At 32.4% G+C, this 26,801-nt stretch overlaps 3 protein-coding genes across 3 annotated transcripts; all 3 read right to left on the bottom strand.

Annotated features, from left to right (window-relative positions):
* Positions 1 to 308: 308 nt before the first annotated feature.
* On the bottom strand, positions 309 to 2,335 carry LOC108333017 (60S ribosomal protein L10a). The gene is made up of 6 exons (XM_017568328.2): positions 2,282 to 2,335; positions 2,129 to 2,188; positions 1,694 to 1,913; positions 1,115 to 1,280; positions 716 to 921; positions 309 to 598 (listed from the first exon to the last, which is right to left on the bottom strand). The coding sequence occupies exons 2-6, from the start codon at positions 2,131 to 2,133 to the stop codon at positions 545 to 547; spliced, it is 651 nt and encodes a 216-aa protein (XP_017423817.1). The 5' UTR covers positions 2,134 to 2,188; positions 2,282 to 2,335; the 3' UTR covers positions 309 to 544.
* Positions 2,336 to 9,989: 7,654 nt separating this feature from the next.
* LOC108333765 (protein BIC1) lies at positions 9,990 to 10,601 on the bottom strand. The gene has a single exon (XM_017569239.2). The coding sequence runs from the start codon at positions 10,509 to 10,511 to the stop codon at positions 10,140 to 10,142; it is 372 nt and encodes a 123-aa protein (XP_017424728.1). The 5' UTR covers positions 10,512 to 10,601; the 3' UTR covers positions 9,990 to 10,139.
* A 4,594-nt stretch (positions 10,602 to 15,195) lies between these two features.
* On the bottom strand, positions 15,196 to 17,502 carry LOC108333256 (myb-related protein 2). Its single transcript, XM_017568648.2, has 7 exons — positions 17,182 to 17,502; positions 16,882 to 17,097; positions 16,716 to 16,792; positions 16,581 to 16,638; positions 16,415 to 16,499; positions 16,262 to 16,331; positions 15,196 to 16,070 (listed from the first exon to the last, which is right to left on the bottom strand). The coding sequence occupies exons 2-7, from the start codon at positions 17,090 to 17,092 to the stop codon at positions 15,309 to 15,311; spliced, it is 1,263 nt and encodes a 420-aa protein (XP_017424137.1). The 5' UTR covers positions 17,093 to 17,097; positions 17,182 to 17,502; the 3' UTR covers positions 15,196 to 15,308.
* Positions 17,503 to 26,801: the final 9,299 nt, after the last annotated feature.

Below are 26,801 nucleotides of genomic sequence, written 5' to 3'. Positions count from 1 at the left end.
ACTTCTTAACATTTATGCAAAAATTTGACTAGCTAAATCAGGCAACAAATCAGAAATTACTGCTAAAGCATTTAAAACTCGTTTAGGTACACTAAGAGGACCAACTTCACCCACAACGACATCCTGATGTAAAAACCCAAATTAAGATCGTAACAAAATAGATCCATTACTAAATCTATGTAGATACATACATATCCAAAATAGCATTCAATTGGGTTTAAAACTTATTCTTACTTCAAAACTATATCTAAAAGCTGATTCAAACCTTAACCAGGCAGCTGCTGCCAGTTATATATAATCATAGGATATGTGCATCAACGGGCCATTCCACATGTTGTATAAATAAAAAACGGGTACCTTAAAATTAGCACCCCGCTTAAATTATCCGATGTTGCAAAGCACTGGAAACACACGTCAATAACACAAAATACTAACCAAAAAATACTCATCCAACAAAACTGTAGAACAATGAAAAATTCTGTCCAACCTATCACGACAATATATTAAGTGCGATCAGAAATTCACTGAATTTAAGTAAAAACACTTAAAACACACGGTATGATTTCCCCATGGTACTCTTCAGGTACAAGCACCTAACCTGAAATCAAGAACAGATAATATTCAGACGATTGAAAGGTGAGACCAAGTATGCTAGAAAGTAAGATGAAAGTCAACAATGAATCAGTTTTACTCCATTTAAGAGTGCACTACTTACATTCTGCCAGTTCTTTTTCAACAATGACACGAGGAAGTTGACGCTCAGTTGTACATTTTGGAAGATTTGTTTTTCCTCCATGCTAACATTCCCCACGGCTACTCCCATGCAGAGCACCTTCTTAAGCTGGAATTTGACCATAGCCTTAGTCTCATTAACCTTTGACTCGAGAGATTCTTGGTGAGTCACAAGTGTGGGGAACTTCCCTGCAAAGCCGGGCAAAAAATCGTAATCAGCTAAAGCAAGTAAATGAAAATATAACAATAAGCTAAAAAGCAAACCAACATAGAGCAAAGCACAATGTGACCAGAGATTAACAAATAAGAAGCAATTTCTAAAATAAAATGGTTAATAACATAAGCAAATCAACAAGGGCTCTAACAAAAGAACAAAACTTGCCTGCCTTGTTGAGACCAGGTCCCAAGAGACGAGGAATCTGCTTGATAACGGCTTCAGAGGCCAAAAACGCATGATACTTTTTAGCTAGCTTTTTTACTAATTTCTTGTTTTTGTTGAGCTTCTTCAAGGCTTCAACATCCATATAGTCCAACCCTATCTTCTCTGCCTGAATATTACAATAATAGACATTAACAAAACAGACCACGCGGCAGAAAAATTGAATTACAACTATTGCAAAAAGCACCATAAGAGCAAACATAACAAAATTTCCTCTTCAATTTCGGTGACTAAGTTGCAAAATAGGTATCGTTTAAAGGTAATTCAAGAAGAGCGGTCAATACACAGAATAATTCTAAAAACTAGCGCCCAAATAATAGAAAGGAAACAACGGTTTGTAAAGCAATAAAATAAGCAGCACAATCAATGTTTAAATAAACATACAGCAAAGGTACAACTAATGTAAAATATGTAATTTTACAATGAAGACAGGATTGAGTCTCCGAACTTGCTACAGTATAAAGTATTGCATCTAATTGAAAATCTCACAAAAAGTGTTTCTAGATTACAACAACTAGTTACCTCCTCAACGTGTTGGGCATCTCCAAGCATGCAAATCTTCATCTTGGGGCGAGGAATATGAGGCAATTTAACAGAGCCACTGAAACGCTTGTCCTTCTGGGGATCATAGTTTTTCAGTCCAATTTGGAGTTCAATTGTCTCCACAAAATTCCGGTTCTTCTCTTTGGAATCACCCATGATTCCAGTGATAGCTTCCCTTAGAGCATCACTCTGAAGCTTACTGCACAGCCAACATCCAAAACAAATTAGAGACCACAATGCACAGGTTATTCAAACGCCCGAAATTCACCAAACGATACCAATTACCAGTATCACCGCACACAGTACGCATAAGTTATCGATTAAAAACGACCAGGGACATTACATTACAAATAAAACGGGTGAACGACCAAAGAATTATGAACATTGACAATTAGAAGACATGAGAATGAATACCTCATTATGAAACTTGGTCTTTTTTCCAACTCAACGGCTAGGCTGCTACAGATGTCAGAGCTGCGAAAAAATTGCAGAGATGAAGAAAGTGAGAATTGGAATCAGTGAAGAAAGCAGAAGAAAATGTAATAGTCTTCTGAATAGAGAAAGTACCGGAGGCGAAACCCTAGCTAGGGTTTGGAGCGTTCAGAGAAATAAGTATATAGCAGCAGCCATTGACGGATATGGATTGGGCTGGGCCTAATCTATAAAACATTGAAATGGGCTTTGCATTTCCACTATTGTATTTTGGGGGTTTCTTTCTCCACCTAATTGTTTTCATACTGCACCCCCACTTTTGATGCAGTTTCCATTTTACCCTTAGAAAATATATATTAAATAAATAAATAATTATTATATGTGTGATATGGGGTGTATGAAATTCGGGACACACTAGATTCTGAAATACAGGACTCCATCAGATTACGAAATTGGGTAATAAATACAAAGAATTGATATAATCAAATTTCAAAAAAATTTGATAAAAAAAATTAATACTTAATCAAAATTTTTAAATTAAGTAAAAATAAAATTATACTTAATCATATTTTAAAATTTGGTGAAAAAAAAAGTAAACACTTAACCAGATTTCAAATGAAAAAAATTCATATATAACCATATTTTGAAATTATGTAAACAAAAAAATTAAAAATTAACCAGATTTTGACATCTAGTAAGAAAATGACATTTAATCAGATTTCAGAATAAAAAAATCAATACTTAATCCAATTTTGAAATTCGATAAATCACTTAGATTTAAAAATCCAGTGAAAAAAATATTCACTCTTAACCAAATTTCAATGGTAAACAAAAAAATTAATCTGATTTGGAAGTACAAAAAAATATTGATGTTAATACGCATAATTCTAACTCTGTATACATAATTTGGATACGCGTAAACAAAAAAATTGACACTAATACATAAAGGAACATTAATTATATTTCATAATTTGATATACATAAAGAAACCTTAACTCAATTCGAAATTCCATTGGTACAAAATTTTCATTTATTTTTAGACACTTGTGCAATAGAGGTTGTCAATGGTGGAGGTTAACGCGGTTTACAAAAAACCAAGTCATTCTCGTTACACCTGGTCCAACCACAGATGTTTTAGTAAAAAAAAATAAAAATTTGACATAAATATTTTGACAATATTTTAGCATAACACGTGTATTTTTTAACTAATTCATTATTTTTTTGTTATTGTGTGACGAACTCTAAACTCAATAAAAAAAATGGCATGTGTGGCATATCAAAATATTATTAAAAAATTTATGTTACGTATGATTGTCCTTAATGAAGCAAGAAGATATTTCATGGATACAAGGACCTTTATGGATGCACTCATCCTAATTGACAACAAATCTGCCATAGCTATATTGTAATACAAAGGGCATTCCAAATATTCTCTTTTGCTTCCTTTTCTTCCTGCTGCCAATGACATGCGTTTTTCTTTGAGTTACAAAGAGAAACTAATTAAGAAGCCTAAACTCTGCTGAGTACCCTGCTATAGGTTCTTCTCCAAGTTGATCTGTTAAATATAGTGAAAATTATATATGAGATTAATCTCCCTTGTGTTAAACACACATAGGGTTCTCTATTTATAATAGAAAAAAATATGGGATAAGCCCAAAATACAAATAATAAATAATAACAAACTAACTGAAAGATAAAAGATATAATATTTCTAACACTCCCCCTCAAGCTGGAGCATACAAATTGTACGAACCAAGCTTGAAATAACTAAACTAGGTTTTAAACTAGATGATTTTTCTTCAAGAGTGAGACAATAAACACTTCAACTTCAACTTCAAAAGTGTGAACCAAGCTTGTGAAACTTCAACTTCAAAAGTGTACGAAGGAGAGCAGCAGAGAAGGAAGCAATAAACACTTTAACTTCAAAAGTGGATGAAGGAGAGCAGCGGAGAAGGAGGCAATAAACACTTCAACTTCAGAAGTGGATGAAGGAGAGCAGCGGAGAATGAGGCAATAAATACTTCAACTTCAGAAGTGGATGAAGGAGAGCAGCGGAGAAGGATGCAATAAACGCAGCAGATCTGTGCGGCAAATACAATAAGAAAGGAAGAACAAGGCAAGAACAACAATACAGAGGCGAAACCCTCTACGGCAAATTACGCAGAAAGAAGAAGGAGGTCCGAAGATGTGGAAGCATGCGGCAAGAAGAAGACAGACGTCGATGGCAGCAATGGCTGCTCCGGAAGGTCTAAACAGAGAGAGGGAGGTCCGATGATTCAGAGGAGGCAGTGGTTCCCAGGAGACTTGTCTCTGATTCTGGGTGCTGAGATTTAAGAAGAAGAGAAAATGAATCTTATGAAATTTTTAGGGGCTGCCGGCAGCCATGACGGCCGGCCGCCGGCAGACAGCAAAGACCACCAGAAGATATCAGAAAACCTGCTCTGATACCATGTTAAATATAGTGAAAATTATATATGGGATTAATCTCCCTTGTGTTAAACACACATAGGGTTCTCTATTTATAATAGAAAAAAATATGGGATAAGCCCAAAATACAAATAATAAATAATAACAAACTAACTGAAAGATAAAAGATATAATATTTCTAACATGATCAAAACATGTTTTACACCATCTGTTGAACCATTAACGGATAATCTTAGTACTTTAACGACCACAAGAAGAGTGATTCTTCCTGCACCTCACTGCTTTCATCCTTCACCTCCAATTTTACTTTTTTATCTTTTATTTAATAAAAAGTCAAAACTTAATTAATGAATTAATGTTTCTTAACCACTAACCATTTTCGTAACTGCCAACAACTAAAATTTCTTTTGGGTATAAACCTTAAGGTGCAGCCGTCTTCTTCGTTTTCACTGTAACATAGCAAGCATTGTTTGTTATTTTTTCACTCTTTTAGTGTACTGAGTTGGTAGTTATCATTCCTTCCCTGGTAGTGCTGGGTGTGCTGGGAGATCTGGTGGTGGTGCTGCTGTGACATTGTTCGGCGAGAAGAAGAAGAGAGGTACGTTTCGCGGAATCTCCTAACCACACTTCGAGCTGCGGAAACTAGTTGCCGCACTTCAAAGTGCGTTTCATATTTTTTAGCCACACTTTGAAGTGCGTTTGTTATATCTTTTTTCTCCATGCTTTTTTTTTCTTTTTTTCTTTTTTTCTTTTTTTCTTTATTTAATTCAATAAACAATAAACAATTTAATAATTATTTCAATTTCATAAAAAATAAAAAAAAACTTAAATAAAATTAAATACATAATAAATAATATATTACGAAAATAATAATATGTTCAAAAATAAAAAATTCAACAAAATTTAAATAAAATAATTCAAAATATATTAAAAGAAAACATTTTATTTAAACACTAACATAAAAAATTAAATTTATTATACTAAGCTAATAAAAATAAAACCTAATAAAATAAATATACTAACCTAATAATAAGAATTAAAAAACCTTTCAAAAACCTAACGCAATTTGAAATCCGGCAACAACTAACGCACTTCGATGTGCGGTTAGTCTGACCGCTTTTCGCAGATCGAAATACGGTTTCTCTTCACCGCACTTCCAACTGCGGAAGTCTGTGACGAACGGACAGCATGCGGTGACGAACACGAACTGAATACCCCAACCAAGCACATGCATGTATGACAGGAAACAAAATAGATGCACAAAGGGTACTAACCTGGACGGACGAACGTTGGCACAAGAGGGAGGGCGGTGGTAAAGGATACGGGGTAGAGAAGAATGGCAGAGGAGAAGAGAGACAAAAAGAGGGAGGAGTGATTTTGAAAGGGAGTGTAGAGTTTGAGTTTGAGTTTGAGATGCAACAGAGCTTCAGTCAACTTTTTAAAAATCCAAAATATTCTCGTTGACTGTGACAAGAGTATATTTGAAATTAAAATGTATTTTGGAGGTGACTCCCACAAGAATTAGCAAGGTTCCCTTTGTTGTTGGAAGACACCAACCTCCTCTTAGTTGTTGGAATTGGGATCGGACCCGGTGACATTTATTGCGTTTTAAAATTCAATAACCCCAAATGCACCTCTCCATCGGGAAAGAAAAATCCTCAACTGCTCTACACAATTCGACACCCAATGAAAATCCTCCCTGTTTATTGCACAATAATATTTCTATTTTAAAATTAAAAACAACTCAATCTTATATTTTTCAGAAAAATCAACATCATTTCCTCTTTACTCAATCTTATAATAAAGATTAGTAATTAAAATCTATTATCTGACATTTTCATGAAATATATTTATAAATATTATAATAAGTTTATTATTAAATCTGATTCATTAATCACTGATTATTATTTTGGTTATTATCAATTAATGATTATATTATCATTAACTGTCCATTCATGATTATTATTGTTCAGAATAATTTCTAGACTGATCAGTCATTTTCTCACAGAATGGTCATCTTCACAGAATGGCCAGCCGCTTGATCCTTTGGATGACCGGGTGATCCTAGAGTACATCTATATATTTAAATATTAAAAATATATTTTAAAATTAAATGATAATATAGTCTTATACTTGTTTAAAAGAAAATATTAATTCTTTGGTTTCAATTTTACGTACTTTTTTTATTTGAAAAATATAAGATTGTATTATATATATATATATATATATATATATATATATATATATATATATATATATATATATATATATATATATATAATGTTACTGCAAGTCAAAACCAAAGCACTGATGCATTTGAGCACCCATAAACATACACCTGGAAATGAGATGACTGAGATGAAGGAAAAGGAGAAATACAAATAAATAATAAAAAGAAAACGAAAGTATGTTTATATTTTATTTTTTAAAATAAATTTATGCCCTAAATGTTGAGACTGATAACAAAAAGTAGGGCAAAGCAGGTTGACGTGGTGTGGGTTTAAGGGGTTTTAAGTTTATTGGGGACACCATTATGTATCGGATCTGGACCTGCAGGAACCGCCTTCAACTCCCTACTCAGTGGCTTTTCACCATACTTGATGTTTGATGATCCTTGCAAAACTTTTAGAGCAGTTTTCTTATTCTTCAAAAAAGACAGCGCCTGCGTACGCAAATAAAGTTACAGAAATAAAGAACAACATATTCGCACTCCAGAAGATATATGTTCCAAAAACATCATTCTCATATGTTATGGTCGTATAAAATTAAGTGGCAAAAAGATAAAAACCCTTTGAAATGTGAACCACTTTTATATATGTTAAGTGTGACAGACCTTCCTGTTTGGAATGTCCCTGAGACCAGCTGCATTGATACCAAAGCATTCGTATTCAGAACCACAACCTGCAATAGATTCAAACATGAATAAAACAGTCATTACTCCATGCATTTGTGTTGTCCCTAGCCTAAAACAAAAGTACAAGAAAACTAGAACATTGACAAACCAGAAGGATCCCTCGTAAGAACAAAGCCCAGAAGCATAAGTAAAACGACAGTGGTAAAAATCAACTTTGATGCCATTGAAGAGAAAAAAAGTCTAAAAGAATGAAGGAAGAAGTGCAACTTTTGCCGGGAGAGGAAGGTGTGTTGCGAGGAGGTGAAGATGAGAATGGTGTGGAATTATTTATAGTGGTATGATTCAAAGATTAGAATGATGGTTCATGTAGCCATTTTAAAAAGAAATGAATAGATAAAGTAACTCTAAAATTTAATAATTAGGACATTCCATATATACCACTGATATCACTGTCAGTAAATGAAAAAATAAGATGATGATACGTTAATAACTAAAAGTTTTTAATAATAACTGCATGTCAAAATTTTATTGATTCATTTTAAATATTTTCTTAAAAAATATTTTAAATGCACCAATGAAAAGCTGCCACTTAGACAATTATCAAAATGTTGTAATGGAAAGTTGTTAAAAAAAAGTTTTCCAAAAAACTATAATTGTATTTCAAAATTAAGCAATAATATTTCTATTTTAAAATTAAAAACAACACAATCTTATGTTTTTTCTGAAAACTCAACACCTTTCCTTCTTTATGTCATTAATATTTATCTATATATTTATTTACACTGTCAATACATGTATAAATTTTGTTCGTTTTGTTTTGAAATATGACTCTCTTCTTCATCATACCACCACTAGGGATGAGTCGTCCACATGCACGGTGAGATGGAGATGTGAAGGAAGAAAAGAAAAGAACTTGGAGAGAGAAAATGTAACCACTATGGTGATCCTTGTTGCATGCATGAAGCTGGTTGAATATGCACGCATGGTATTTTTCTTCTTAAAACGGATTTCAAAATTGGAAAAACAAATATCATTCGATTACTATATTTGAATGCATGTTTTTCTTTTTAACTCAACCACCCGCTCTTTAGGTTTATTAAGGAAAGAGGGAAGGAGGACGTTCACTCAAAAATACAAAAATAAAACATAAGCTTAATTACATAAGAAATTGACAACATTCTTAACCAAAAATTTTAAAACAATGACTTAATGAATCTTCATATTTATATGATGTTTTTTTTATTTCTACTCAATATGAAGATTTAGACTCACCCTTAAATTTTCAACACATCCCGCCCCAGACTTCTAGAAAACATACACCCAAAAATAATATATAATCAATTATTTAATATACACCTAAAAAAAGGGGTAGTCTTTATGCCTCGGTTCTGAACCGAGGTAGTATATGGGGGTCTTTTGCCTCGGTTGGTTTCGAACCGAGGTGGTGGATTTTTTTTTTCAGAAAATGCAGATGTTTGCCTTTCAAAATAATTTTTTTTCTTTTTTATCTGCGACAACAGAGGCGGCGACGAATGGTGGAGGTAGCGACGACGACCAGTGGTGGAGGCAACGACAATGACTAATGGTGGAGGTAGCGACGACACGACGGTAAGCTATTCGCGCGAGATGAGAAGCACCAATTGGCATGTGAGTCTGAGGTTGAGTTTGACTGGTGCAAGTTGAGGATGGTGGTGGTGAGAAGCTTGTGGAAGGGGAGAATGAAAGGGAAGAATGAAAGGAGAAAATGAAACGAGAGAGTGAAAGGGGAGAATGAAAGGTCTGAATTTTAAAAATCGAAGAAGTTATTACCTCGGTTAAGTAGATAACCGAGGCAATAAAACTCTACTACCTCGGTTCTAAAGACAACTGAGGCTTAAACCTTTCAGAAAAAATTCAAAATAAAATTATAAATGGAAAAATTTAAAGATATTTCTAACTATAGACATCGGTTCACGGTTAAACTGAGGCATAAAGACCTTATGACATCGGTTCAAATGGACCCGAGGCAGTAGAGGTTCACAAAATGAATTTGAAACGTTTAAATATAGAGGTTGTCAGTTTTTTGCAGGACATACTGTCTCAGTTCTACAGTAGACCTATTTTGAAAAAGTTGACAGATGAAAAGTTTGATTTATAGAGGAAAAGCAAGATTTTTTTGCCTCGGTTGATAAGAGAACCGAGACAGTATAGCCTTTAGGCATTGATTCCAATTGAACTATATATTTAGAATTTTTGTATCTTGTTCTCTGTTTATAAACTTGTTTTCTATGTACTGTTGATTAAAACTCTTTCGTAGTTATTATTAATCATGGAATTATTTTTTTATGAATGATTTAAGGTTTTTATCCTTGATTTTGAGAAATTTTTCATGTTAAAAATATTAGTGCTTTGTTTATAATATTTGTTTATAATATTGGTGATTTATTATTGTTGTTCTATAAGATAATTACTCATAGATTATTATTAAGTTAAAGAAAATTATATTTGTTGCATAAACATGCATATAAAGAAAAACTAAAATACAGATTTGGTAGTATTTGTGATAGTTAAGAGATTATAATGTGAAGAAAATCGTTGAACTATCGAGATGAAGAAAGAATATCATAATGAGATCCAAGCATATGTGAATCTCAAAAACATATAATTCTAGTCATAACATGGGAATATTAAGAACAAGTAGTAGCTAGTGAAAAGGAAACATCAGAAACTACTTCAGGTCCTTAATCTTGGTGACTTTGCTTTGCATGCATTAGCAATAAGGGCATCACGAGCAGACACAATCAAGCTATGAGGAGCAAGGAACGCATTAAACATAGTATAGTCGACCCAGTCGTTCAGCTTTTGCTCTTGGCCCCAATCTTCTGGTATATTAACTTTCTCCATCATCATCACCTCTTCCCGGAGTCTCTTCAGCTTCTCACGCCCCGTTTCTTCTACATCAACCCTATGCCCTTCCTCTTGCTCCTTCACCTTATCATCTTCAGTGCTGTTCTTGATCATCTCATTTGGTTCAAGGGAAGATGAAGTAGATCTTTGAAAAGTGTCGAGTGCAGGCATGTTGTGGGACAAATCGTTTCCTTCCATTGACAAAGAGTGGTTGCAGCTGTTGAGAAAGTAAGAGGGTTTATGAAATAAGTGAAAAGAGAGAGAAAGGAAGGGTATAGTGAGCAATGAATGGCATTGAGTGGGGGTTTTATAGTACACGTCACGTAGAGGTTTTTGTATGGCGTGTGATGGTTGTGTGTTAGTAGTTTCTGATTGTGTGGTTTTGTCATAATGTACGTAGCTAAGAAATGAAAGAAAGAATTGCAGATTTTTAGGCTTGGTGGAGAGTGGTTTATTGCAGAGAGTTATTGTGAGGTGGGCATGCATCGTGAAAAGTATGGAGATTGGGGTGCTTTAATTTGCGTTGTCGTAGTTTTTATTGGAATTGATTTGTTGAAAGAGAGATGTGGACATGGATGAGAAGATGCCAACCACCCAGATATTTTTGGGTTCTTTCACGGGGTTGGCATTAAGTCCTCCTCAAAATTAATATTAGACCATTTACCATGTACGTATCTTGCGTGGATTTCCAGTCTAACTTGTCTCCATTCTGCTGTTCTTTATGCTATGGAAGATGCACCACGTTTTTCAATCTCCATTTCCACATTTGTCACCTTTATATGACTTGGCCCATCCACCTCCAAACTTCTTCATTCTTCCTTTCATATTTGTCTTCTTCACAGCAAAATTATTTATATATCAATTACATCTATGAGAGATTGATAATAAATCAAAATTCTATTCTTGTCTAACTAAAACAAAAAAAAAACAATAACTAGAAATAAATTAATTTAGAATATATACAAGTGTAAATTTTATCTCATAAAGAAGTTTTATAAAGTCGAATTATACTTAAAATTTATTGGATCATTTAATATCTAGTCTCAAACATAAGGTGCATATACCTTGAGTGAGGGAGTAGACTAATTTTAAATATATATATATATATATATATATATATATATAAATAAATAAATAAATAAATGTAAATCTCATTTTAAAATTTGGTTTTATAAAATTAAATTAGACTTAAAATTTATTTTTTAATACAAAAATAATACTTTGACACATTTGTATTTTACATTCAAACGATATGGTGAGTTTCACTTTTTTTAATATTTATTAAGGATGAAAGGGTAATTTTAAAAAAAATAGCATGTCAATTGAATGTTTTCATCGTGTAGACGTGTAAATGTATCAGTGTCCTTCTTAATATTGTTTACAACTACTTTAAAAAGTTGTTATGTATAAGTTAGAGATCAACATGTGTGTTTTTGTGTTTGTCTTTTTAAATTGTATACATGGGTGAAAAATATATTAACGAGAATTAGACTTAATTAAACTTAGTTAATATGAATTAGTAGCATATATAAAACTTTTTTTAATAACTTTTATCCAAAAAAGAATTTATTAAAACAGATGAAACCTGATACCTAGATGTATACAATGAAAATACATACAAAAGAGACCGACAGATGGAAGGCAACCATAGAACAAACTAAACTCTATTGTTGTCTGTAGGTGAAAGAAATTAAGTTCATCCATGACTTTAAGACATTTTTAACACATAGTACTTTTGACATCCACAAAATACACCTATTTGTTTGATATTTATTATTTTATCTTTCATTTTTTTTTCTTTAGTAAATAATAAAGTTCGCTTCTTTTAATAGCTATTTTACATAATATTTACATAATAAAAAAAATAGCTTTTCTTCGTAGAAACTACTTTTACTGTTTCATTTTTGTCTGCCAGATTTCTCTTTTACAAAACAATGATGCATCACACTTTCATCTTGATAAAAAAAAAATACACCCACAGTGTCGGTCAACACACTTGTTTATATATTTAACAATAGTTAAACCAGACTTTGTTAAATGCAAATTATAATATAAAAAATATGTAGTTAAAAAAATGCTGACCATGTGTTTCAAGTGTTAAATACGCAAAAAAATGGAAATAATAAAGTATTGAACTGCATTTCTTTAATATAATTTTTTAGGTTAAAATGTCCTTTTTTTTATTGTTCAAAAGGTAATTTGTCATATAAACTAAAAAATACAAATGTCATTTATTCTAAAAATTTGATATCAATTTGGTTATTCGGTCACAAAAATAGAGGTATTAAATTAATGATAGACTCGAGACAAATTTACTTTTTGATAAAATATTTTTTATCAAGTTTTACTTATACCTCCTTAGCAAGTTGTTCATAGAATAAAAGATAAATAATTCATGAACTAGAACAATATCTAGCCGTCCATATTACAAAAGAAAAGTCTATACTATCAAATAGTAGATTAATCAATAGTATTATGATTGAAGTTTGAGTCACAGTTCTCCAACATGAATAATTGAGCAATATTAACGTGTCAATATTTTATATTGTATATATCCTCAATTAAATGTAATCGAGTTTCATGTGTATGGAATTCTTTTTTTCAATAATAGCATTCATTGCAAACAAATACTTCCAGGCAGTTTCTTCCACCTCATTAAATTTTTTTCTCCCACCTCATCAAAAACTTTCAGAAAATGCTTTCCATAAAAGAAAAGGATGTTTGACTTCCAAAAAAATCGAAATAGTTTATTGTGTTTTGAAAAATAAATTTCAGATATGATGGGGTGTAAGAAGAAAATAGTGGGTGGAAGAAGTAATTGACTTAATTATTTAAGCTCTTTTCTACACTTTTCACTGCCGACAGCTTCTTCCTGCATTTTTATAATTTCATTTGTATTATCATAAATTTTTGTATTTGTAATTCAAAATATATATTTTTTACTTAAAATTTTATATTTCAAAATATAAAATAAAAAATACATTTTTTATTATATAATTTAAAATAGAAGTATATTCTAAAATATATAATTCATATACAATTCATAATATAATTTTTATATTTTAAATTGTGTATTTTAAAATACAAAAATTTGTATTTTAAATAATATATTTCAAAATATAAAATGAAAAATACGTTCCAGATGATACAATCTAAAATATAAAATTTACATACCAATTCATAATACAATAATTTATGAGACAGGCTGAACTTATGGAGCTACATGAAGAAGTTATCTCCACTACATTCGCGTATTCTCTTCCATTTTTGCCCTCAGCTCACTAAATGGGCTTCAACGAAAACAAATAAATTGTAATAAAAAATATTACTATGGGAATTTTTGAGATACCAGGAGTAATTAAAAATTAATTTTGAATCTTGTGAATTACCATTCTAAAATTATTTTGAATAATTCAGAAGCGTTTAAATATATTTGGGAAAATGTAAGAATTTTAAAAGTTTATTTTTGTGTTATATTGTGTTAATCTTTTGGCAATTATACCAAATCGTTCCAAATAAGAGTGAGTTCAGAGTATCGTTATCGCAAGGGAATTAAATTACCTTATCTAATTGAAATTCTTTACCAAAATCAATTTATAAATGATAATGATTGAATTCATAATTACTGAAATAAATTGTAACAACAAGAACTTGAAACTTGAAATATTATGGCTGAAAATTCAAAAGAAACTTTCTTGGAATTGGATTTCATAAATAATATGAAAACAAAACTTTATTCATTATTTCATTCAAACATTCACATCAAGACAGACATAGTAGTCCTAATCTTTAGCAACTAGTTCTAAATTAATATATCAAACTGCTAATCCCTTAGTCAATTTAACATACAATCTGCATTAAGTCTGATGCTAAGAATAACCAAGTTTTTGAGTTTATTCCTAGATTCCAAACCACTTAGGTTCTATCTATGTCTATGTTCAAAGTTACTTTATAGTAATTAGAGATATTCAAATAACATTATATTTTCATACAATGATAGTAAATTCAAGAAAGAACATATGAACGAACATCGATGTATTGAACAGGAAAATTACATCACAATGAGTTCATTACATCCAATTCCAACGAAAGAAAAACCTAACTACTCTTAGTCATCTTGAAAGTACGCATTTGAAGCAATCCCTTGCCACAATTGTTGGAAGTCTCACATCGACTAGAGATAAGGCCAAATTATAATATATAAGTGATATGCAAACCTCACCTTACAAGCCGGTTTTGTAGGGTTGAGTTAGGCTTAAAAACCACTTTCTAATATGATATCAGAGTCATGGTTAGAGCCTATCCTAACATATTTCTTGTTTCTTGGGCATTTCTATTTCATCCGTTGTTGGGCCATTATCGGACCACTCATTAATAACAATGGTGTCTTGATGTATAAATTCTCGTATAATTTATTACACAACTTTCCTACTTCTAATTATAACTTTTTCTATGAGGAAAAATATTATTTCATCAATAAATACGAATTTGAGCTAATTAATAAGTCTGAAAAATAGAGAACATGTATTTTTTTCATCCTTATCACACTGCAACAACAGAGAGGTTTCTCGAAATATTAAGGCCGCTCAGTGTTAGACTTGATTGTTTCTTGTATGAACAATTCAGAATCTTAAATATGCATATGTGATTATTAGAGTAAAAATTTGATTTTTAATTCGAAAAGAAGTTGGTCTCGAGAATAATGCATGTTACAAACTTCTTGAATGATGTTGAATTTTGAATAAAGTAGAACAAAACCGAATGTTGCTGGAACTATCTCCTTCCTAATGATTGTTTACAAATTTGATCACTGGTCTTCTTGTTGCAACTTATTTCAATTGGCTAAAAATTACTTATATATGGTATTGTAGGGTAGGATTGAACGGAAGAACAGCTGATATTGAATTGCAGTAACAACTAGCAACACACTGTTCCTACTATTTTCCTTTTATGCTGATCAAATTTTGAAGAATCATAACTGTTTTTTCTATCTTCTCAGCTCCAACTGAATCTATTCAAGTCCAGTTGTTTACAAGTGGTTGCAGCTTCATTGTCTCCATGGTTGTTTAAGTCCAATCTTGCTGCTACAAAGTAAGAAGCTGGCATCCTATAATCTTGAGAAACTTTTTCATCCACTGGTTTCATTGTTTCTGTCTTGATTCTGTTCCGGTGCTGGAACTCACCTTCCGATTGGTTTTCTGTGATTAGCCTTTCAGGATACATGCTGCTTCTGTTTTCTGTTTCTCTTTCAAGTCCAATGGACATGGATAAGTTGCCAGGACCGGTTTCAGCGGCATAGTTTCTTCTTTCTTCATTCCTGCTCAATGGGGCAAGGAAGGTGTTCTTTTTTCCATCATCACACCACTTGAGTTCACAGTTCCTAAGGTTGTTGGGAGCTTCTGTGGCTTCCTTTTGTTCCATGAACATATGGCTGTTGAAGTGTCTAAAGCCATTTTGAATCTCTTGCTCCTTCTGTGATCTGTCACAGGATGTGAGGCAACTGTCCACTGAGCAATCGTTTGGCTGGTTGGTGTGTGTTTGCTGAGGGCAAAATCCTTGCAATTCCTTCAGCTCTGAGAATGCTGAGTTAAGGCACTGAGATGAGACTTTTGACACCAGCTCTGACAGTTGAACTTTGGCAGTTTCAAGTCCAACTATTCCCAAATTTTGTCTGCCAAGAGTCTCCTGAGCTTTCTCCAACACAGACTGAAGGTATTTTCCTTGGGCCTCAATCCTAAGCTGCAAGTGTCTTTGTACCTGAAATGGTTCAGGATACTTTGATAAGATTTTTAAGGTAGTTATTGTAAAAGTTAATAAATTTAAGATATACAACAGTTTGCATTTGGATGACAAATTAAAACACATCATACATTAGTGCATAGACTGATTTGTTTATATAATTATGGAATGGAAAATGCATGCTTAGTAAGTTGCCACTTAGATTTCACCTCAAGTTGTTCATTGAGCCTTCTCTGCACCTCAATCTGCATCTGCAGCGCCTCGCTTATATGCAAATCTCTGCATAAAGAGCATAGAAAATTACCATCACTTCCACAAACAAGATTACATGAAGCATGTGAAAAATGTTCAGTTTTTCTTACTTGTTAGCCTGCGGTCCAAGGCTTAATTTGTTCATGTGAGTTCCACTGGTTTCAGAAAGTCTCTCCCCAGTTGCTGCACTTGTTGCTGATAAGGTAGTTTTAACCATCAATAACAGCTATATGGCTCGTTAATAGATCAGAAAAATGGAAGAGATTAGTATCTTACTCATTTTGTGTGTCACGGTGTTGCTTTGTCCATGCAGATTCTTGCTCAATCTATACTTCTGATGACAAAAGGAAAACAATATCAGTAATTGCACCAGTGTATAATTGATATAAAGTAATTTTGGTCAGCACGTACCTGAAGATGGCTCTTCAAATGATATAAGGTAAGCCCTGGAATCCCCATGAGTTTCATTACTGTTTTTGGAGTTGCTTCTGCAATAGACATATTGTAATTGCATTAGTGAACTTAAATTCTATGATCCTCAAGATTTGATGATCCACAAGGTGACGTGTGTACTCACTGTCAGCTCCACCTAACTGATTGACTGCTTCTATAAATCTGGCATGAAGATCTGCTGTCCATTTTAATCTTGGCTTAGCATCAGTTGAAAGCACAAGTCCAGAATCTCCAGAACCATTTCCTGTTTGAAGGAACATGTGCCTCTCAGAAGGGATTGGCATTCTGGAAGAAGAATGAATGTTTTTTCCTTGGTGTTGGTGATGATGGTACATTCCACCTGCAAAAGCCATTTATAAGCACCCTATAACATATAAAAACTAACAACTTAATTTCTAAAGCTGAACACAAGTTATGTAGTTACCTTGATGACTTGTTTATTCTCTTGATCACTTTCAAGATTAATTGTTACAAGCCCTGGAACTAACAAATAAGATAATTTCTGAATGCTTGTTGTGCTTGTCTTGTTTCTCCTATACACACTTCTCTTCAGTGGAAATCATGCTGAAACTGGTATTTATATGAGAGCTGGAGGGGAGCTGGTAATCCAATGGAATCTTGGATAGAACCAATAGAAAACCCAACTTAATCCTTGTGCGGTGACCTGAAAATTAGATATTATTCTTTCTTACTTTTGTTCACCAGTGGACCCCATTTTCTAGTTCCATTTTCCATTCTCAGATAGTACTTTCCGTTTGAGTTCCACAGCAGTAATAAAACTTCGGAAATAGTCTACTTTTATTTCCATGCACAACCTTTTTTCCACACACATCATGGGTTTCCTGTGCAGGAATTGCATATAGATCAAAACATTTTTAACATTTAGATATGTAAAAAAAGTTATGTGCAAATATCAATTTCTAAACTGCATTAGGTTCCAGAATTGATCCTTCAAATTTTAACCCAATATGCATTTTTATTCGTTTGCCAGGTAAAAGTGGGAATCATATGCTCACATTTGAAGGAGTATTTCCTTTTTTTTCTGACTTGGTTCTGGAGAATCTGATATCCCTCTCGACTTGGAACAGCCATTATTTTTGTTTTAGAGGAAGATTCTTAGAACTTAGAAGCCTAAATTTGTTGTTTCAAACCTTGATCTTGCTGCCATTTTACAAGTCCTTTCTTAATGTACATACATAGTTCTTTATTAGCATGATATATGAGGTTGGGCAAGGTTTATCTTTGGCAAAGTTTTGAGAGAAAGGTTATATATGAAGAACTGCAGCTGAAGGATTCCATTGACTAGAGCACCATGGCATGCAAAGGAAGGTTAAAAAAAATTGTGGAAGATGCTTCTCATGGAACTGTTTGGAGGTAAGGAATAGAATAAGAATACGTTCTGTTTTGTCTCCTTCAATAAGTTTGGTACTTATTCAGCCTGCACCGTTTAAAATATAAGGAAGATGGACCCTGAACTTTTCATTCTTTCTTTGGCACAAAACCTCTGGCCCCATCCTCTGGAATCCTAAGTAGGCGGGACCTAATAAAAAGGGAAAGATAGAAGAATTGTACTTGCTTTTATACTTGCATTTGGTTAAACACAGTACTACTGCATAGGACCACTTCCCTTGCCCTTGACTTGTACCATGGTTAATGTAGCTGATTCTTGTGTAAGTATAGGTACATTTGTCATTCCTTATGTTACCACACTCACTTTTTACTTTTTTCCTCTATAAACTTGTTCTTATCCATGCCCAACTTTCCTTTCATTAAATGGCATATACCATGTTAACCCACTACCAAAATAATTACAAAATGTATTAGAATCCGATTCAGTTTTAATTAAAGCCACGCTTTCCTCAGGCAATGCATGTGTCAAGTGCATGCAAATCTCCATTATTCAATTGGAAAAGAAAGAAGTTAGCTTAGTGTTGCACACTGTGCTGTAAGGGTAAGTGGTGTAGTACTCTCATTAAAATTCCACGAATAACGATTATATTATTAACAGCTAATACAGAATAAATTACACTCTAATATATATATATATATATATATATATATATATATATATATATATGAAACTTGTATATTTTTAAAGTCTAACACAACCTTATAAAACCGACTTGGAATTAGAGCTTTGCATCTACTTATACAATATAAAATCTGCTTATATCTAGTTAGGATGTAATCTTCAACTTATGTCTTCAAAATATAAAATCTCCAACACACCTCTTGCAAAAACATATATATATTTAGTATGAGACTAAAGATTAATAAGAGATTCGATAGCTGGTGACAATATATATATATATATATATATATATATATATATATATATATATATATATATATATATATATATATATATATATAAAAATACGAAAAACAGAGAGCTGGTGATCACACAAATGTGAGAGTAGAGGGTCATTTGCAAAGTATCTGATTTGGTGAAATCCAGTTATCAGGTGTTGCATGTAAGATGAACATTTTATGGAGAACTTATAGAAACAATGAAATAAATAGGCTAAACCGCAAAGATTCCTTGAACAGTATCTTGATATCACTTCTCCTTGTTCTTGTTCTTGATTCTGATTTTTGAGAATATTTAATGCTGCCAGGAGAATCCCGAGAGACTTTGGACAAAGTTAAAGCTGAGTTCCTAAGTAGTTTTCTTGCATGTGGATTGGAATAATATGAGAAGAGGATTGATTTGGTACCTTTTCCTTCTTGATATCGAATTTGCTCCTTAGATGGACTTCCTATAACCACTTGGCAAGAGCATTATTTATTTGAAGTTGTTCTTGAGCACCACAACAACACTTAAAAACTCATCAGAAATAAACAAAAAACACACTCATTTAACAACTCTTCACGGTCTACTTTTTCTTAGTATAGAATGTATCCCATCGCCAAAATACGGGAGATGTTTAATATTATACTCTCAGGTGACAGTGAAAAGAACATAAGCATAGAAAAAATCAAAATGAAGATGTTATTGGCAGAGAATAAAGGAAACTAACCTTTACGTTCACCTTTTTTAGTGTTGCTTATATCTACCAATTCGTATATAGTTCTGCATAGCTTGATTAATTTTATATCATTGTTGACCATGCAATTGGAAGTTCTGTACGTAGGAGTCAATGATGACTGGTTTTTCTTTATGCAATGAGAGTTAACCATGTATAATTTGTTGGTACAACTCTCTTTGACTGTTTGAGTTTGTGTTTATATAATCACAGAAAGCAGCAAAGCCTTCAAAACCAAATCCATTTATGGCATAACTTTGTTTTTGCAGCTTTGATATCATGCTCATTCTTGTGTGGAACTGTTTTTCCGATAATGATATTCATCTTTACTTGATGCTGCCAAACTGTCCTTGCTACTTTCAAGTCTTTCGAATCTTTAAAGAGTATGTGCTTGTACAGAACCGAGGAGTACTTATCTCTTTCTATTAGTATCCCATTGGCTTTATCTTGCAATATGGAGATGCCCCAACTGTGACATGGGACAATAACTTTTATTCTTGGTTCATATACATATCCATGATGTTTTTATACGTTACATTATGTCGAAAGTCTAACGTTTACTAAATATAAATCAATTTGCAGTATATATGTGAGTCTATTCTTTCATCTGTTATCAAACCATAAAAGATCACTTAATAATTTAATCTAACGCTTCATATGTATATATTTTGATTTTGTTAAAAATTTCACTTTAACTAAAAATAAGATGAATTTACAACATTAAGCATAACATTCAAGCATAGGAAAGAAGAAGTTGTGGACTAATAAATAGTCAATCATGAGCAAAACCAAAACCATTTATTAGAGAGTGGTTTGGTTGAGCACACATGATGGCATTGGTTGAATGAAAAGCGAGAAATGACCACGGAATGCTATTCCCAGCGGGGAAAAGGGAGAGAAAAAAAAATAAAGAAGGGAAAAGGAAAGTTCAAAGATACTTCAGAATGAGAATATGAGAATCTTAATTTAGATTAAAGCCCTTATATTATATTCTCAAGTAAAGAATTATGTTATTCTTCTTCTCCAGAAGCCACAAAAAATGGATTCTCACATCCCTACCTATCTTTTTACTAATTGTAATCAGATGCTTTTCAGCAGCATACATTGTGACAACCAACACCTTAATGTTCATATCAATTATGGGAATTGCTATGTTTAGATGTTTTAACAAAATTTGAGGTTGCCTTTCACTTTTCTTCTAAGAAATGACCTTGTTGGTTGACATTGGGCTGTTTCCCTGCTAATTAATTGGTGTTCCCCACTTGGATAATTCTAGAACCTTTTCCACTTTTTTTTTTTTTCACTTTATAACGTGATGGGATTGTCCTGGTTTCAATTCAGATCATCAGCTTTATAATCAGATGATACTTGGTTTGATCATGTAAATAGCTATCTGTGATTATTGTAATATATGATTAAATTAGATTTGACATGACAACAAATTTAACAGAGGAGATTGAATGTCATGTTAGGAAGATTTATACCAGTGAGAGTGAATATGATTCTGCATAAAAGGATATGTTAAAGAATGACAACCATTGCCAGCCCTAGACTAACTGAATTAAATAGCAAAATGATAAACAAAGAAAATAAGATGAAGGTAATGTAATGCATTGTGTCATGAAAATAAAATATAAAACAAATATATTTGAATTATAAACATTATGTTGGGAATTAGTGGGTCGTTTTTAGTTAATTTTTTTTACCTTATTAGACGAAAGTAAATATTTATCTTCCACCAAAAAAAATTTATTAGTCAACAGAAAAATGTTCAAATGTTTTATATGTATGTTTTTTAAATAAAGGTCAGTCATAAATAATTCTTTAACATAATCTGATGATGTAATCATTTTTCAGCATAATTGAAGATTCCATTTCGTTTATCCCTTCACGAGCTTGATCGAGACAGGGAACCTCAAATTTGTTTAGCAAACTCAACAAATATCGAAAATTGATTATGAAGTATTGATTTATCTTTTAAGGGAAACAGCCTCGATTACGAGTAACATCCTATAAGAAAATTACTCCGAATATGTAAAATCTCGGAGACACTTCATCATGAATAAAAATGAAAGAAAGTTAATTAACGAGTAATACGATAGGTCCAACTAAGCTCACTAAAATTAATAAGTTGTTATATTATTTTATGAAATTTGATTTCAAATTTAATTCAATCTTATTGGTAAGATATTGTTCATTTTGGATCAAATCTTCATGGATTTGTTTTTGGTATCACTCCAAAATGTCTCTTACCGATGGAGGTATCTTATGTGTATATAAACTAATGTTTATCTTGTATTTTATTTGCTTTGGGTTAACGATTTAAAATGACATTTGCAAAAAAAAAATTGAACACAAATTACGATCTTCATGACTACATTGAACATTAAAAAAAAGGAGGTCATTTTAAATAAAGATGACAAAATGTGGTATAAATGTGGTTATGACAACTAGTTTATTGTTTGTTATAATAATAATAATAATTGATTGAAGAAAATAATATTAGCAATATAGTATAATTACTAAATACAAATAGAATTATGATTATTCAATTATATATATATATATATATATATATATTGTTAAATTATATTAATAATTTACATTGGTTCATGTAATTTAAAGTATACCTTTAATGTAAGGATTCTAATGTGATGATTATTAGAGTATTAAAGTATTAAAGTTATTGGGATTATTTTAGAGTTATTAAAGTTAATCCCTCTCTTCTCACTCCAAAAGGGCATTTTGGTATTTTATTAAAGTTAATTAAAATATCATAAAAGAGGAAAAAGTTTTACTTTTGGTGATACATTAAGTTTCTGAAGAGAAGAGATATAGAGAACATAACGTTCTCAGGAAAGAAGAGAAACTGACAGAGAAAACCATCCTACAACTTCTATATCATCAAGAAGGCATTAAGGAGGAGTAAGAGGAGAGAGAACATTTGACAGGAAGAGACAGGAAGAAGTGCACAATGGACCCAGGTTAGTTCTTCTTTACTGTGTATGAGAAAATAGTGAGTATCATGAAAATTCAAGATCCTGTGTGTTGTTTTCATTTAATTGAAAATTAAAGAAAAGCTTACAAGTGGTATCAGAGCAAGGTTCTGAATTTTATGATTCTCCTTGGTAATATTCCCAAAATTTAAAACCCTAACTTTTTGAATTATAAAATTTAGGGATTTTATATTTGTTGGCATGAAAGAATTAAATTCGCTGTACTGTGTGAATCTCGGAAGCCATACGTTTTTTTTTTAATTGGTCTATTGATGGAAGAAAATTCAATTCACTTTAACGTGAATTTTACCCTAGAAGCCGAAAGTTTAAAAGCAATTTTATTGTTGCATGATTGTTACAATTCACTGTATCGTGAATTTCGAAGCCGAACGTTTTAATTTTTGATCATCACGTTAAAATAACCCTAGTGTTGCAATATGCCAAAGTTAATTCTGCATGATAGAAAAGTCAATTTCCTTGCGTAAAGTGAATTCTGAATGATAGAAACAATTCACATGAATTTGCAATTTTGTTTACTTTTTATTCATTATTGAATTAAAGCAACTTAATTTTAAAGCAAAAAGTTTGTCTGGTTCCGCAGTAAAGCAATATACTTTTTGCAATTTATATTATTATTATATTGTAAACATAGTAATTGTTACTCCATTGAATGGAAATTCTAATATGGAAATTCAAATATGGAATTCTATTTTCTATTTTGGAAGCAACTTTATTGTTGCGGAAGTGTTCTTGTGCTCATGTATATTTTAACATTGTTATGCATTGAATGCAAATTAATTGTGAATTAAAAGTTAAAGTTTCAAATACTTTTAATTTGAAAAGTACATGCATGATATAATTTTGTTTTATGAATTATATATTTTGGAAGAAGGAAATTCAATTATGTTGAATTTCGGAGAGTAATTAGTCATTAATGTAAGGATGTTATGGATTACCCAAAGGTGTACCATGGTTTATAATTGATGACATTAAAGTGAAACATTTCATGTACTTAGTATATGTTTGTATATCCAAAGATAGCATACATATAGTCTTAAGTATGATTGATTGTTTATTAAAGTATATATATGAAATTTGTCAGTTTAAGAATCACCCAAAGGTGAACTTAAATGAATGACTTTATTGACTACCTATCAGTTTAAGTGTCACCCAAAGGTGAACTTGAATGTATGACTAGTGTAGTAATTTGTTTGAATCCATTAAATTTAATCAAAGCGTTGATGTATGAGCTTGTGTATTATTTCAGCTTACATGAATTTAGCAGGTTTAAGCAACAATGTCATCAAGTTTAATGGGCTCAATTATGCCGATTGGTCAGAACAAATCCAGTTCCAACTGGGTGTTCTAGACTTGGATATGGCTATTGTGATGGATGAAATGCCCGCAGCCATTACAGAGACCAGTACAAGTGATGAAAAGTCTCTTTATGAGACTTGGCATAGGTCTAACAGGTTGTCATTAAACTTGATGCGCATGTCTATGGCAGAGAACGTAAAGCCTTCCATGCCCAAAACGGAAAACGCAAAGGAATTCATGAAAATGATCAAGGAGTATTCACAATCAGACATAACTGACAAGTCTATTGTGGGAACTCTTATGAGTGAGCTGACTACCAAAAAGTTTGACTGGTCACAGCCCATACATGAACATGTAACTGGAATGGCAAATATAGCAGCAAGATTGAAGTCAATGGGAATGGAGGTGAATGAGTCTTTTCTAGTACAGTTCATCATGAACTCTCTTCCTCCTGAATTTGGCCAGTTCCAAGTGAATTATAACACTATTAAGGATAAGTGGAACTTCCAAGAAATCAAAGCCATGTTGGTACAAGAGGAAGGGAGATTAAAGAAAATGAGAGATCATTCTATCCATCTCACAACTCATGAAGGTGATAGCTTCAGTAAAGGTAAATCAGGAAAGAAGAACAAGAAGGACAAAGCCCCAATGAAAGTGAATAAGGGCGGTATCTAGAAGGACCAGAAATGTTTCTTTTGCAAGAAAGTAGGTCACTTCAAGAAAGATTGTCCGAAAAGAAAATCTTGGTTCGAAAAGAAAGGTACTTTTTATGTTTCTGTAAGTTTTGAAACAAATATAGTTGAAGTGCCTAATAATACCTGGTGGTTGGATTCTGGAGCTACTACTCATGTTTCTAATATTATGCAGGGATTCCTTTCAATCCAGCCCATAAAAGGAACTGAAAAGTATTTATATATGGGGAACAGAATGAAGGCATGAATAGAAGGAATTGGGACTTACAGATTGATTCTAGACACTGGTTATTGTCTGAATCTTGAAAAGTGTCTCTATGTTCCTGGTTGTGCTAGGAATTTGATTTCTGTTGCAAAGTTGGATTGTTTAGGTTTTAACTTTAGGATTGAAAATGGTATTTTTCATTTGTATAAACTTTCGTACTATTATGGTTCTGGTACATTATTGGATGGTTTATACCGTTTAAATCTTGATGTTAATTTTTCTGAATCCCTGTTTAATGTTGAACATGTTGTTGATAGAAATTCTAGTACAGGAAAGGAATGTTCTACTTTCTTATGGCATAAAAGATTGGGTCACATATCCAAAGAAAGGATGTTGAGGTTAGTAAAGAGTGAAATTTTACCTCAATTGGATTTTGATGACTGGGATGTATGTATTGATTGTATTAAGGGTAAACAAACAAAACACATATCAAAGAATCCCGCCACAAGAAGCAGTCAACTTCTTGAGTTAATACACACTGATATTTGTGGTCCTTTTGACATTAAATCTTGGAGTGGTGAAAAATATTTTATCTCCTTTATTGATGATTTCTCACGTTATTGTTATATATATCTATTGCATGAAAAATCTCAATCAGTGAATGCCCTTGAGGTGTTCATAAATGAGGTGGAAAGGCAATTAGATAGAAAAGTAAAAGTGGTGAGATCTGATAGAGGTGGTGAATATTATGGTAAAACGGATGAGAGTGGACAATGTCCAGGTCCATTTGCAAAGTATCTTGAAAGTCGGGGTATATGTGCACAGTATACAATGCCCGGTACACCACAACAAAATGGTGTAGCAGAAAGACGAAATCGTACTCTTATGGATATGGTTAGGAGTATGTTAAGTCATAGTAATATCCCTTTATCTTTGTGGATGTATTCATTAAAGACTGCTGTATATCTGGTTAACAGGGTTCCTAGCAAAGCAGTTTCTAAAACTCCTTATGAACTATGGACTGGAAGGAAACCCAGTTTGAGACATCTTCATGTTTGGGGTTGTCCGGCAGAGGTAAGGTTATATAATCCACATGAAAAGAAGCTTGATGCAAGAACCATTAGCGGTTACTTCATCGGTTATCCTGAAAAGTCAAAGGGATATAGATTTTATTGCCCTAACCATAGTACAAGAATAGTTGAGTCTGGAAATGCTCGGTTCATTGAAAATGGTCAATTTAGTGGGAGTGAGGAATCACGAATAGTGGACATTCAAGAGCATACTGATAATGTTTCTACATCTAATGTCTCTTCTGAAGTTGTTATCCCTCTTGTTGTATCACAGTCACACAACAAGTAGAGACAACAAATTAATGTTCCAATCCCACAAAATGAACATATAAATGTTGAGCCAGTTGACAATGAGCAAGTCATAAATGAGCAATTGATAGAGGAACCACAAGAAGCAGCATTAAGAAGGTCTGTAAGGGAGAAAAGACCTGCTATTTCGAATGATTATGTGGTTTACTCTGTTGAACATGAATGTGACTTAAGCATTGATGAGGATCCAGTCTCTTTCAGACAAGCCATGGAAAGTAATAATTCAAAGAATTGGTTGAATGCTATGAAAGAAGAGTTGAAATCAATGGATGACAATAAAGTATGGGATCTAGTTGAATTGCCTAAGGGTTCAAAAAGAGTCGGTTGTAAATGGGTCTTTAAGACTAAACATGACTCAAAAGGCAATATTGAAAGGTATAAAGCTAGATTAGTCGCCAAAGGTTTCACTCAAAAGGAAGGCATTGACTA

The sequence above is a fragment of the Vigna angularis genome, chromosome 11 (genome assembly GCF_016808095.1).
Source record: "Vigna angularis cultivar LongXiaoDou No.4 chromosome 11, ASM1680809v1, whole genome shotgun sequence".
NCBI lineage: Eukaryota > Viridiplantae > Streptophyta > Magnoliopsida > Fabales > Fabaceae > Vigna > Vigna angularis.
Note: the sequence above shows the minus strand (reverse complement) of the source record. Positions and strands in the feature narration are given on the sequence as shown.